Source organism: Ammospiza nelsoni, chromosome 8, assembly GCF_027579445.1.
Source record: "Ammospiza nelsoni isolate bAmmNel1 chromosome 8, bAmmNel1.pri, whole genome shotgun sequence".
Taxonomy (NCBI): domain Eukaryota; kingdom Metazoa; phylum Chordata; class Aves; order Passeriformes; family Passerellidae; genus Ammospiza; species Ammospiza nelsoni.
The window spans coordinates 12,152,702-12,167,396 of NC_080640.1; the positions used below are offsets into that span (position 1 = coordinate 12,152,702).

The 14,695-nt window shown below is 45.5% G+C and overlaps 1 protein-coding gene across 1 annotated transcript in view; it reads left to right on the plus strand.

The window, feature by feature from the left end:
• SH3PXD2A (SH3 and PX domains 2A) overlaps positions 1-14,695 on the plus strand; it is a 230,729-nt gene that overhangs the window by 93,603 nt on the left and 122,431 nt on the right. Inside the window, exons 4-5 of the mRNA XM_059477426.1 lie at positions 2,531-2,607; positions 10,621-10,712. Coding sequence (XP_059333409.1) covers positions 2,531-2,607; positions 10,621-10,712 — 169 coding nt within the window. The remainder of the gene's footprint in view (positions 1-2,530; positions 2,608-10,620; positions 10,713-14,695) is intronic.

Here is a 14,695-nt window from a genome sequence, read left to right on the forward strand (position 1 = left end):
TGGGTCTCTCCACTCCCTTCCTTTTCCAGTCCTGTGGGACCTCCCTTGCTTTCAGAGGAAGACCAGGAGAAAAGGGGGAGCTGGAGAGAGCAGCAGTAACTGGCACTGGGTCTGCCACCAGCTCCTGCTGGGCGGCTGTGCTGGCTTTGACTGAGCCCCCATCAGCACGGTCTGCCTTCCCAGACAAGGGGAGAAGCTGGGCTCTTGGGAAGCTGTCCCTCCTTAGGTGACTCTGTCAATGAGACTTCTGTGCCTGAAGACCTCCAGAATTTGGGGGGGGGGGGGGGGGGGATGCCCTCCTTGCTACCCATCAGAACTGGATGTGTTTGCAGAGTGTCCTTGTTTTTCTTCTTGTTTTTTCTTTGTCGACTGCCACTCTGCAGTGCTCTAAAATACCCAGTCTTCTCCAGATCTCAGCTTTGAATGCCATACTGGACTGGGCAGCTGCAGATCTTCCCCACTGGCCTCATTGAGCCTTTTCCAGTTTCCAGCAGTAGAAGGAAAATCTTCCTTTTGCTGATGGGATTAAAATGGAAGCACCTTCTGGGCTTTGCTTTGTCCTAACACCATAGCTGCCCTGATATTTTCCATCTCCATTTAAGGACTGAATTAAGATTCGTCATATCCTGGGGTCGTTTTTGTACTGTTTAATATAACATTCTTTATTATTACTTTTAGAAAAGCTGAGTTGCATTTACAGGAGATCTTTCATGTGTTTAAATCTTTGGTTCCTTTATGTTTTTATATGGTCACCCGTTCAACTTTCAACTCATGGCTTGAACTGCAAACAGGAAAGACAGAAAGTGAGAATGTTTCCAAAATGTCGTTTTCTCTTTGCAGTATATTTATAAAAGTTGCAAAAAAAAAAAAAAAAAAAAAAAAAGATCTCCCACACCAGCATTTCTAGAGCACTGAGAAAGGAACTATTCCTTTCTCTATAGCTACCCCTACCTCTTTCTGCCCCCAAAAAGCAGTTTATTGCTGTTATGCAGTGTAAGTGTGATCCTCAAGGCAGATAATTCTCACCATTTACCAGACAGAGAAGCAGGAAATCAAGAATCTTCCAGTGTGTCCAGTGTGGGTCAGTGCAGGAGGATGGAAGGGTCACTTTCCTTCTCCAGCTGCTTCTGACTAAATTGCTCAAGCTGATGTAATTTGACTAAACTGCTCAAGATGATGCAATGTCTCAGACACCCATTGAAGATTTCCCAGTGGCCACAAGGCATCACATCCTACAGGGATGGCTCAACATCAGCATGGTAATGAGATAACCACAGGGAGCCCAGAGAGGGAAACTGATGGCACCAGGAAATGGCTTCACCTCACAGCACAAACTGTTTTGTTGCCAGAATTGGGGATAAAGATAAACCACTTTCTCCTGTCTGAAACAAAAGGCTTTAACACCTTCCAGATTAGCAGCTGTGGAAGAAAAGGCAGCTAAAAGGGGCAGTGTCTGGGGGAGGCTTAGAGCCTGTGCTACTGGACTGTCAAAGGCTGCCATTTCATTAACCTCCCAGATTGTGCAATCGGATGAAGTCAAAGCCACATATTCAGATTTTGGATCTGATTTGATTTCTTAGTCCAGTTTCTTATCTCACAATCTATGGATGAGTATCTTATTTGCCTGTTGGTAGAAGTTTGGAGCAGGGTGTAGTATAGATGTGGTTTTTTTAAAGATATTTCATGGACTAAATAATGCTGGCAGATACTGTTTTCTTGTACCACAAGGAGAACATACAATTTATTCTTGTCTGATTGTATTAAAAAAAATACAGCACAAAAGGAAAAGGGAAGAAAACCACCAAAAAAGGATATGAAGATATAATCCCTTCTAGCCAAAAAAATACCAACTCTATGACATCCTTGTGTGTGGGGAAACTCAGTTCCTAGATTATTTTGATAAACTTTGTTACAATCAGTTTCACACAAAACCCGGTTGTTTATTTAATCTTAACTGCTTGCAGAAATGTCATCCAGTAAGGACATGGAGGTTATTATTTTTCTTTTAGTTAAAAAAAAAAAGAGTTTGTTTATTTTTCTTCTGTTATTTGGTTTCTCCGTGTAGATTTATAAGGGCTCTGTCACCAACAGACTTGTATTTGCTCGTGAGCTGGGTGTGTGGTTTGTCTGCTGGAAGGGCAGGAGCATCCACAGTGGGAGGCAGTGAGTGGGGAGCAGATGGAGCCCCTGATGCTTCCTGCACAGCCAGCATGGCTATGCCAAAGTGACCGTCAATTGGGAGCGACTCACAGCATAGTGTCAGTCCATTTCAGGGTATTGCCATCACTGTGAGGGAACCAAAACCTTCTGTGTTACCTACAGGGTGAAATCAGAACCCCCCTCTGTCCCATAAGTCCCTGGGTGCCCTTTGGAAGCTCACACGGGCAGGACTGTGGTGGCAGTCATCCGGGTTTCATGCTGACAGCCATGGCTGGAGCCAGGGATGAAACCCTCTCTGCTTGGTGCTGCTGTGCTGTCCCACATGGCAGGTGATGCCCCTAACCCTCCCCTTCGTGTGTTCTCTCCTCAGGCAAGATCCTGTTCCGGAGGAGCCATGTCCGAGACGTAGCAGTGAAGAGGCTGAAGCCCATCGATGAGTACTGCAGGGTAAGGCTCTGGGGGCACAGCTCTCCTGCCTGGGGGCTCAGGGCACCACCAGCACTGGCATTTCCCTGCTGGAGAAAGGAATGGATGTGTCACAGACACCCATCACAGGGCGGGATGGTCCCTCCCAAACACGACCCAGACTGACAGGGCAGGTGGAAACAGGCTGCTGTTTGCTCCCAGGTCCTCACAGCTTTTCCCTGGCAAACTTAATGTACTGGTTTGGTGCCTCATTTACTCAGTAAAGGCTCTAAGCCTCACCTGCCCTAAATGTGGATTTTTTTTCTGCATCAGCCTTGATGACTCAGGAGTTGAGCAGGCAGAGTGGCACAGCTAAGGTGGTGTTTTCTTCTGTTTTCTGCCTGTCTGTCCCCTGGTGCCACAAGAGGGACAGCGGTGGCTTGTGCAGCACTGAGGGTGAACCTGTGTCTTCCAGGAATGCTTCTCCTCATGAGTGAAAGCCTGGAGATTTATTGCTGGACAGAAAAGCTTGACTCTGTTGAGAAGAATATTAAGCCACCTAATCTTTTCTTTCTAAACTAGAGTTTATGATTTGATGATAATTAATTCTCTGTCAGTAGAATAAAAGCAGTTTGCTTAGGCAAGTTCTACTTGCTTAGGCAAGTAGGATTCCCAGTTTTTGCAAAGGTATCAAGTCCGTCAGCACATTATTTAAACCCCAGACTTCCTCTCTTATTTCCCTTGAGGTTTTCTTTCCATTTTTAGAAAGTCAGAGGAGCAGGTGGAGGGGGGAAAAAGCATTCCCAAGAACTTCTCCAGTCAGACATTTGCTCATCCAAAATTGGAAGCAGATTGCCAAAGTGCCTGAGGCGTGCTGGGGGTGGTGGTGGTGGTGGTGAAACCCATGCCATCTGCACCCCCGGGGTGAGGAAGCTGCAATTAAAGTCTTCTCTCATGAGATCAGGCTTTCTTGTGTGACAATTAGTGTACTGTCTTCCTGCTGGCAGCCAAATGGCTCTTTCTGAAATATGTAGGGTCTCAGTGGGTCCCCAGCCTCCCTCCTTCAGACAGGAACTGCCGGCGACAGGAGCAGCGGGGCCGGCTGATGTCAGGGTTCACCCAGCAGATGCTGGTGGGGAAAGCAGGGACTTTGTCACCCAGCAGTGAAAGCAGTGACCAGGGGCAGCTGGTTCTCTGGGACCCCATTGTCTGTGTCCCAGACAGACCTGACCTGACCCAGCCTGGCCTGCTGGGGCTCCACTGGTCATGGCCAAGGGGTGTGTTGTGGCTGATGGCACATTCATTGACACGGTGGTGCTGTGATTGCTGCTCTCCTCATTTCCTTTTTTCTCTCTTGGACAAGTCATAGAATCATAGAATGGTTTCACTTTGGTCAGATCTGCTGCTGCTGCCCAAACATGGTTCGATATGTGCCTGCACTCAATCTGTTTACTTAATCTATGTATTGATAGATGCTGCTTTTGTGAATAGAGACCCTGCAGTGTTGGATTAGCCCAGTTTCCTCCAGCCCAGTGTTTTCTGTCTCCAGGAGCAGCCACAGTGGTTCTCAGCACTGAGTATCACTTTAGTGACTTCTCCAGAATATTATTCCAGTGGTCTCTGGCACATTGGTTTCTTGTGCCTGATGTAGTGTCTTTTTATTTGGTTTGCAGTTTACTGTAATTTGTATTTAATTTGCCTTTGTACCTATTTTCTGCTTTTCTGCCCTTCTCCAGTGAATGTTTTGATTCTTTAGAGAATTGTATGGAACTGTAGAGCAAGAGCATAATTTTGACAAGTTCCTACTTCTATAAGAGTTCAAAGCTTATGTCCATATTAATCCTGAAATGAGTAGGCTGACAAATTTGAAAAAATTAGAGATTTTTGCTGGAATGATGTGGGTGAAGCTGATGGAATCAAATGAATAAACAGAACAATAGACATTTGTCCCCTGGAATCTGTGTGGCAGCAGAGGGGGAGGCAGGTTCAAATGCAAAGTTCATGGCATTTTTTTTTTTTGCAAGATAAGAGTTCTCCATCCATGTCACCTGTCCTGGAAAGCTGAAGCACAAATGGGGGATGCAAATGTTTGACCGTTTGTTGTCTTGTTTTTGCAGACTGTCTGTCAGTGTGGAAATTTGCATGGCTGAGAAGCAGGTCTTACTCCTGCTGTGTGGAAGTGTTTGTGGTTTCTGTGCCAGGAACAGGCAGAGGCTGTTTTAGAGTTTGTGGGGATACTTGGCAGTAAGGGGAGGTCTGCAGAAGATTCTGTATCAGGGGCATGATCCCTCTGGACCCTACAGCTTCCATCTCTGTACCCTTCATGTCTGGGTTGTTCCCAGTGCATTGTAGCAGCTTAGAGAAATGCCATCACAGAGGTAGCTAAGGCAGTGGTTTTGCTAAGGCTGCAGGAAACTTTGAAGTTGCAACAAAAATGAGAGGAGTGGGATACATGGGAAGATTTCCAGGAGTTTTCTCATCTGTAAGCATGAAAGTGCAGAGTCTGGATGTCCTTACTGGTAACCTGAGTGAGTTACCAAACAAACTGTGTTTTGCCAGTAAATGTGTGCTGCCCGCTGGAATTAGTCTCGCTGGATGATTTCCCTCTTAACTGTAGGCTTGGAATTAGTTTAGTGTGATTTAAGGTCTTCTGGGCTCATTGGACCCGATTTTCTAAATTTATTTAGGAATTTTTGCCAATGTGAAAGAAAGAGCAACTTCATAGAGCTCCCTTCCCGAGGGGCATTTTATTTATGAGGCTTTTGATCTCTCAAACACACCTCTGGTGAGTGTTTGTCCAGTGTGTACCATCCTGTCTTCAAGAAAGACCTTTCAGGTCAGTGGTTCACAAAACCATTGCTCTGTCCTTTCACAGCCCTCTGGGAAGAACTGGGCCAGAATTTGCTGACTTCCATATTTGTGCGTGCTGATCCTAATTGAGGGAAGCATCTTTGTGCAGGGAAGACCTTAAGATGTAACATCCCATTGTCATAAACACTAACCTGGGTTTGTCACATGCCTTCATGCTGTCCCAAATAACTGGATATGGTTTTAAGAAGAAGCTTGGGAGTTTTTCTGTAGTGAAGCTTGAGTATTCAAATGGACATCACCTAAATGGAAATTAAATGAGCAAGTCACATCAGTGCCAGGAAGTACTTTTATTAATGTCATTCTTTTATTAATGTTCACTATTTGAGAGACAATACTTCACAAACATAATCACCTCCCTCTTGGTCTCTCAGTCCTGCCTCTCTTTCAAGGTTTAATCCTTGAACCTGTCAAGACAGGTACACAGACATTTCTCTCTCTATCTGTTGTACAACTAAGCTAGTTTGATTGAAGATGGAATAGTAGTCCTGGTCAAGAATGGGAGTTTAACTGAAATACTTTCAAAATTTATCTGTTGTTAGTGAAATACTTTCAAACTTGATCTGACATTTTTAATCCATGTTTCAGAATCCCAGTGCATTTAGACTGGCTGCAGTAATGAGAGTTAATTTTTTGTAACACTCTTCTCAGCACCTGGAGCAGAGCCTTGTTTTCCATTGTGTTATGGTGCTTCCATGCCAGAAGCTCTTACAATGTTCCAGTTACTTCCAAAACTGCACCCTCTTTCCTCCTTTTCTCAGCTCTTTATTTATTCCTTCTCTCCAGTCTGAACCACCCCTATTCATTGTTCATCCACTTCTCTGCTTGCCTGTCAGTGTTTGCCATCCACCACTTCAGTGCTTTAGTTCAAGCTTGAGATTCTCAGTCAAACAGAAGATGTTTTCATATAGATGAAACAATTTATTTCTTTGTTCTCAGAAATCATCTGTTTTATTTGCACCTTCCCCCTTGTTGGGCTCATGGCCATTCCCAAACATTTGGCTCTAGTGACTAATGTTAATGAAAATGATAAACAATTAGGGGAAAAGTAAGGGAGTCATAACTGTGCAGTATTGTGAGCTGGCACTGTGTCTTTGTATGCAGAGCTGGGAATAAACCCACTGGACATTAGGGATTTAAAAGCTGTGCATCTGAAGTGTCTCTAGGGGCTGTGTGGAGACAATCAGTGATTCACCCCTTCCAGAGGCAGACACCCATGGCAGGGGGTAGACAAAGCACCCTCTGAGGATGCTGCTCTTTCTCTAGCAATGATACCAGTTGATAGACAAGTGTGGCCAGTCTCCCATGGAAGACACATGAAGTTCATGGGGTGAATAAAATTCTGTGCATACCCACACATGTGCTCTGCATCTCTGCAGATACACATCTCTGCATCAGCTTTTTATAAATATACCTTTAAAAATGCAACCCACAGCACTCAACACATTGTTAGGAGTGCCTGCAGGGTTTTATACCAGGTATTCCATGAAGCCTTTGAGCTGTGATACAGTCCCAGGGAGCAGTTTCCATGTCATGTAACCATAAGCAATTTGATTGCTGTGTGTGGCACACAGCAGCTTTCCACAGGTGGGCTGGGGCTCTGAGAGTAGCTGGCCATCCCCAGCACACCCTGCTCACACCCTGCCTAATGTTTCAGCTTTTCTGTAGCCTTTTGAGTCACCTGCTCTGCAAGGCTGTAAGCTGTGCTATAGAGCCAGACATGATTACAGGCTGGAAGGACACATGAAAGCCCATCTATCTCCTGAGGGATGTGAGAGGGCTGAGCAGTGCACGTCCTGTGCATGCCAAGCAAGGAAACATGCTATTACTGATAGTTCTCAATGCTTGTGCAAGGCTGAGTTCTGCTTGCTGGCTCTTTTTATCTCTCACCTTTCCTGTGCAAGTTCCTGGATGCTTGCTGTTTGTAGCTGTGTGTGTTTACCTCTGGCTTCCACATCTCCAGAAGAATGTCACTTCCCTGTCCTTTCTCTCCTTTGTGTTCCTCTTTGTTCCTCTTTACACTTCTTCCCCTGACCCTCCAGTCTTTCCTTCAGGCTGTTGCAGCTCTGCCCTGGAACTGTCTTGCTGGAAATGCCAGAAGCTTGCATTTTCCCCTTGCAGAGTGACAGTGGTGTCCCTGATCTCCTCAGTGCACTTTTTGTTTGCTCACCAGAATTGTGTTGGCTTTGACTTGTTCATGTGAATGTTGTGTGAATGTGAATGCTGAAGAGACACTTGTCTCACTAAACAGTGTCACCACTCCCTGCTACTATTCAAAATTTAATAGAAGGAACCTGATTGGTTTTATACCCTTGGCTGCACTTTTTAAAACCATTTCTTAGAGTGTCTTACCACTTCTTTGGGTTTTGTTCCTTAAAACAAAATAAGGAAAAATTGACTGGTTTGACTTTACACCTGAGCTTCCCAAAAAGCATGCAATGGCAAGTTACTGTGGGCTGGATTTCAGTCCATCTCTGTGCATAAGGCTGGAGATTGCAGCACACTGGGAGATGATTCAGAAGCAGAAGAGCCAGCCCTGCCCCAGGGTGGGAAGGTGGATGGCTGGGTGTGGAAATGACTGGCTGATTTTTATCCACTCCCTGCAAAAGCCTGGAGTCAGACAGGTGCTTTTCAGCCATCCTCCTTCAGCTTAGCAGGATCACAGTGCTTCTGTGGGTTTCCAGGCAGACAACCACTGATTCAGGGGGTTCAGATTTCCCAAAGCTTCCCTTCATTTAGAAACAAAAATCTCCACAGCAGCTTTGCATTCCTCCATCACTGAACACCCGCTCTGTGCTCAGCTCAGTATTGACATCTGGAGCCTGGTTCTTGGGAAGGGTGAGCACCTGTGACCTGCAGGGAAGTGGGGACTCTTTGGGAAGGTGTCTGATGCCCCAGACCCCCGTGCTGGGTGTGACTCTGGTATTTGTGTTTCTCTAGTAATGACACGTATCGTTTGCACTGCTTGCTCCTGCCCCATTGACTGTGCAAGACTGAGCCCTTTGGGATTTCAAAACACACTGTAGATATTGAATATCTGAGCCTCCTAACCTTTCTGCAGATTAGGTAAGTGTTATTGCTCAGCATTGTAAGGGGGTAGCTGAAGATATAGCCCAGCAGAATTTGATGAAAAGAGGTTAAGTAACCTGCCCTGACCAAGAAGGGTGTGAGTAGTAGAGCCAGTGCTAAATACCAGCTCCATCCACTGTTGGTTAGACAGCATTGCTTTGCTGTCTCTTGCTTGGGGTGCAGATGAATAAATGTTGTTTATGTTCTTGTTAGGCTGTGCTGGTGAGGCATGGCTCTTCAACATGCTGTGATCATTACTATTCCTGGGCACTTCCTGACTTCCCAGTGTTATTCCTGGTTTGCCAGCTGGATGCATGTATTTATGTACAGTAGGAAGAAAGGCACAGCTCACACCTTTGTTACCCTTTTAGACAAGTTTGAACAAACAGAGGTGGAGACCAGGGCATCCTTTGTTCCTGTAGAAGAGCTTGAGCTTTCCAGCTGTTCAGTTTCATCCTGCCTTAGTGCAGCAGCCTGTGGTGCTTACCCTGGCACTTGGACCCACCAAGCTCTTGCCCAGCTTCTGCATCTGGTGCTGCTTCCTTTGCAAGGCATCTTTTTCAGTTCTGTAGTGCAATTCCACATGACCAAAGGCCAGAGCCTCATTTTTCACAGGCCTAGTGATACCAAATAGATTTTCCTAATGTTCTTGTAATATCCCTTCACAAAGGAGAGGAGAGCTGTAGGTGTGAAGCATTTGACTTTGAATTTATGAACACCTCAAAACAAGACCAAATCATATAATACTGGAGACTACAATTTCATAGCAGGCTTTTTCCAACTCTTTTCCTTCACACCCCCATGCAAATGTGGTCTTGGAAACAAATCTGGCCACTTCTAAAGCTTGGTTAAAAACAGCTGTGTTGGTAAAAACCAACTGCCCTGTCCTGCCTTTGTGCTTTGGTTGGACCTTCTGGCGTGTCTGACCAAGATCAGTCAGATGCCTCATGGTTAATATAACCTGTTCACCTAATGCATCTTCATTTAGTTCTGGTGCAATTTTTCATCTGTCTTTCAAGATTGTTTGTCCTACTTTCAACTAGGAGAAGAGCCAGACAATCTCATTTTGTCAAACAGGTTTACAGCAACTCTAAGAAGCTTGGTCTATATTTAACCTGTGGCCTATTTTCAGCATAACTTAGCGCAGGAGGAGGTTAAGTCCAGCCTCTTCTCCTCTCCTGCTTGTCATTTCTGGAGGCAGCCACCCAGTCATGTCACTGAGAGCTGCTGCCCCATCTCTGTGGGCTGGGGACAGCTCTTTAACTTCTCTTGGCACCATAAAGCTCTAGATTCTGAACAGCAAATTCATAGCATGTTTCTGCCTTGTGTGCTTGTCTTATTTTAGGTCTTGCTTTCCAGTACACTTCAACATAATGTGGTTGATGCCCAGACTGTACTTATCTATTGCTGAATATGACAAGTGCCATGTCTCTCTGCCAAGGAGAGTGCACAGACACTGCTAGCCAGGATGTGCTGTGCAACCTTCTTCATTCAGAAAAAGCCTCTCTGTGTTTTGGTTGGGTTTTGATTTGTTTTTTTCAGACACTTATTCAAACTTCCTTTCCTGTTAATTTAGGAGCAAATTGTTGTTTGGTTTGGTTTGATTATGGGCTTTTTTTAGCGAACGCTGCTTTTTGTGTGGACAGTACTTCATGGAAAGCTTTATGAGCACATTAATCTATTGTCTGAATGGGTGTTGAATTTGTGTGCATTGACACAAGGCCTGTAGGCCTTAACCTCAGCATGTGAGGTGCTGTGCAAGCCCATGTCACAGACTGTCCCAGCCACAGAGCAATTATCTGTGCAGTGTCATGGTTTTGCACTTATGGACCAAACTTTGCTCTTGAGCACATGGCAAAATAAATAACATTGGCTGATTCTAAGAACTGTTGCTTGTCTGAATTCATTGCTTCCTACCTGACATTTGCAGTCAAGGCTTGCTGTTTCCTTTCTTCTCAGGTAAGGAGCCAGGTGTGCTGCTAACCTGTATTCTTCAGTATTCTTTTCCCCCTGCCAGGACTGTTTTGCCTCCTCATGCGTGGCAGTTTAGATGTTTGATGCCATGTTTCAAACTTGGCTTATGTCTAAGTACTTCTCACTGTCTGTTTTGTTTTGCAGGCACTGGTTCGGCTTCCTCCCCATATTTCACAGTGTGATGAAGTCTTCAGGTTCTTCGAGGCTCGCCCAGAAGACCTTAACCCTCCAAAAGAGTAAGTGTGGTGATGGTTTTCCCGTGCTGCTCGGTACATTTTGATTAGCTGGAAGGAAAAAGTCATTTGTTTTCATTACTGCTGTAGACGTGGGAACAGATTTTGTAGCTTTCATTACTACCTAGAAAATGCCCAGCAGTTACATACAACCTGTGTGGGTGAATGGAGGACAGGGAAGTCAAGCAGCCCTCAGACACAATTTTCAGCCATCCTCCACCCACCTTTGCATTGTTTCTTGCTCGTGGTTCTAATGAGGGAACCTCCCCTGGTTTGTAGGTTTTACCTGATAGTTATCACCAAGGAGTCATTTAGTTCCCAAAAAGCATTGGCTCAGTAGCAGGGGGAAATCCTGCCAGTAAGCACTTGGCTCATAATTACCAGCTGCTTCTTTAAATGTACTCCTGCCCAGAGATACTTAGCTATCAGTAGGGAGCAAGATTGTGGTCCAGATCCAAAATTGTCTCTGGAGAGTCTATTCTTTCTGAGCAGGAAGCCAAGAAAAGGAGGAGGGAAAGAGCTCCCATTAAACACGAGGCAGAATTGTAGTTTTTACCTTGGAGCAGACAGGCTGATTCATTCTGATGCACTCAGGGTCCATAGGACTCATTTATCCAGGGAAAGCGTTGGCAGGAGGGTATTTACAAGCAACAGTGCTCCCTTGCCTGGTATTTCCTTTTCTCTTTCATCCCAAAACAGGATATATCTTATTGTACTCTGCAATAAGATTTTGACTTGGACCCATTGTGTTTTGTGCTGCTTTGTTGCATGATTTGAAACCTGATTGCAGGCAGTGTTACCATAATTTGCTTTCTCCCTTGTTTGCACACCCACTGGATAAGGGGAAATGGATGCTTTTTTTTTTTTTTTTTATGGGCTTTGGGCACTTCAGCACACGCAAACCTGTAGTTATTGAAAGATTTGTTTTGGCTTCAGCTGTCTGCTCCCATGCTGGTGAAAAAGAGAGGAGGACCTTTGCAATTTGATTTCCCAGACTTTGTTCCTTGCACATGCATGGGTTTGTACAAGGAGATGTGTTAACATGTGTACTAAAGAAGGCACTACTGGCATCACTGAGAGTTTCCATTTAGGGTCTGCAAGTAGGTTTGCAAAGGTTACTTGATCCCACAACACCCCATTTGCAATGCAAAGACACATCCCTGTGTGCCAGGCAGAAACACACACCCAGAAGAGGAGTTAGGTCCTAAGAGTTATGGAAGAGTTTGTGTGGAGGATCTCAAATGGGGGTTATGAGTCTGCTTGAAACTCCTGTCTGCTTTCTGTACTGATGCAGACCCTACAGCAAGGAAAGGGCCTGGGACCCAGGCCCACCCCAAGGTGTACCCTAAGCATTATGGCTTGCATCCCTTGTCCCTACTCACAGTTGTAGAGGGCCTGTTTGACAGCCTTGCAGGAATTTTCAAGTTATCCCTTCACTGCCCTCTGCAAAAACAAAAAAGACTAAATGTTCTCAGCCAAAGCCTTGCATCCTATTCCAACCTAGTAATAAGTGTGATTTATTTCCCTGGAAAATGTAGAGCAATAACCTGATTAAATCTCACTTCACTAATGTCTGCAAGACATTAATCTAGCTGGGTTTAAACAAATCCTACCTCGTCTTCTGTAAGCAAACAGATCTTAGGGAAGGTGTCTAAGGTTTCTGCTGGGAGTGCTTCACAAAAGATGTATTGTTGGAAACTGAAGATTAGTCTCTACAAAAAGATGATGTAAAAGCCAACGGAAACATCTTAGTGTTTTTCTTCTGTGAACTGAGGGGGAAGGGAAGAGATCTGAGGCTCACTGGACCACTGTGTAGGGTCTGGGGGAAGGACACCTCCAGGGCGATTCTGAACCTCAGCAGGCACTGCAGGAAGGAGCATGATTCCAGAGAAATCCCAATGTATTCCCTTGTTTTCTTACCCTGCCAAGCCCCTCCAGAAACAGTGAGCCAGTGGTGCCCAAGCCCTGTGAATTCAGTCTTCCCCAGACCTCATGGTTCATCATTCCTCTCACTGGAGGTAGGGCTGTAGCCTGGAGGCATAATCTAGACTATCCTAATTATGTTATCTATTTCTTCAGCTGCTTCTTGTAGCCCTCAGCACAGAGGTGGTTTGTATGTTGCTCTGTCAGCGCAGGCATTGGCATTCAGCTTGCTGGGTTAAAGAACAATAAGCAAGTGACTCGGCCACCAAGGGGCAGAGAACAGAATTGCTTGTGCTGCCTGCATGTATCCTCTCTGTGCACAATGAGATGACCTTTAGTTTCATGTTGACCTGCTCAGTTTTTATGCAGCAGTTTGGCCTCATAAGACAAAGCCTGACCTAGGGTTTAATTAACTAATTTTCAGGAGTGTAACCTTAATCCCATGTGCATTTGGGTTGTTGAGCCCAGAGAGTTGATGGAGTTTTTGAGTGTCAGTGACTAAACCTGTGCTTCCAGACAGATATACATGGGAGTTTAGACTTTGAGGGAGGAATGACAAAAATGTCTAGTTTACCTTGCAGCTGGGATATGCAGAGAGGTATCCATGCCTTTAACTCCTGAGCCGTGGCTTGCAGTGGTGCACTAATCCATGTAGCACTGCATCAATTCAGCCACAAAGCTGAGGTCTTCACTTCTGTTCCTATTGTCCTGAAGACACCAAAACTCCCCTGCAGTTCCTTAGGTGCCTTTACAAATGTGTTGCTGGCTTCTTCCTTACAGCCCGTCCTCTGCCCTGCCCTTTTCTCCTCCCTGCTTCTCTGTGGCTCCTGTCCGGCTTGTGCCGTGTTTGGCTGCCTGGCTGCTCCCTGCAGAGTCATTTCCTACTGCTGCTGTGCTGGGTGCCTGCAGTGCTGAGCAGCTCACAGCCCAGCTGCAGCAAAAGCTGCAGTAAAAGCTGCAGTAAAGGCCTTTCCCAATCTCTCAGAATCTGGCCAGTTTGTTCGCTTGAATTCACAGCTTAGGTTTTCTGTTTTGGTGATGGTCCATGCTTTTGAGTCCTGTGACAATAGGCAGAAGGTATTTCTTCCAGCCCATTAAATTTCTCCAGGGTACAGCAGCTCACAGGCACAGAGCTGGAGAGATGTCTCAAGAAATCTCAGCATTTGCACTGGCTGACAGTCTCCTCCGAGCCTGCTCCTGCTGGTGGAGATAGCTCCAGGCCAGGTAGCTGCCAACAGCAGGTTTCCTTCATGTGGCATGGGAGAGACTGTAGGAGGACCCTAAATTCCTGTGTGGAATGGTGTGGGAGTTGTTCAGGCTGTTCCACATGGTGAAAGCATGGCTTTGCAAGGAGCTGGGGGGCCAAGGGAGCAGTGATGTGCCAGGCTGGGCACTGTGAGCTGTGTCACTGGGAGCGACAGTGACAGTGTTCCCAGGGCAGCTGTCTGACTGCTCTCACTCCACCCCTGGGTTAGCAGCAGGGAAAGCAAGCTTCAAACCATCAGCCCTGGTACAGGAGGAGCAGTTCTCAGCTGCTTCTGTTTCCAAATTTGACATTTCAGTGTTTAGGCAAATGCCTGTGTCTGTAGGCACATGGCTGGGCTTGTGTCCTTTACCATGCCCGTGTAAGGGCCAGATCCTGCACTGCCACGGGAAAAGACACTGTGAGGTAAGAAGGAAGTGTGTTTTTATTTATCCTTTGTTCTAATGTCACTAAAAAATCATTCATTTACTGGATACTTCTGTTAATAATTATAATTACTGATAACTAAACCAGAGGTAGATTAATTTCAGATTTCTGCTGGGGATTTAAATTCAAGGCCAGGGTCAGGCCAGGGCTCACAGTCAACAAACAAAATCTCAGAAGCCAATTTTTTAAATGATTCTATTTTACTAGAAATAACAGAAATACCCAAAAAGCAGGATTAATCAATTAGACATTGCATATGGTTTACTGGTCTTAGGGTTTTTTTGCAGTGAGTTTCAAAGTATCACAGCCAGACCACTCTTGTGGGAGTTTGTTTTTTCTTTATGTCTAGAGCCAGTCTAAAGAGCCGATCAAG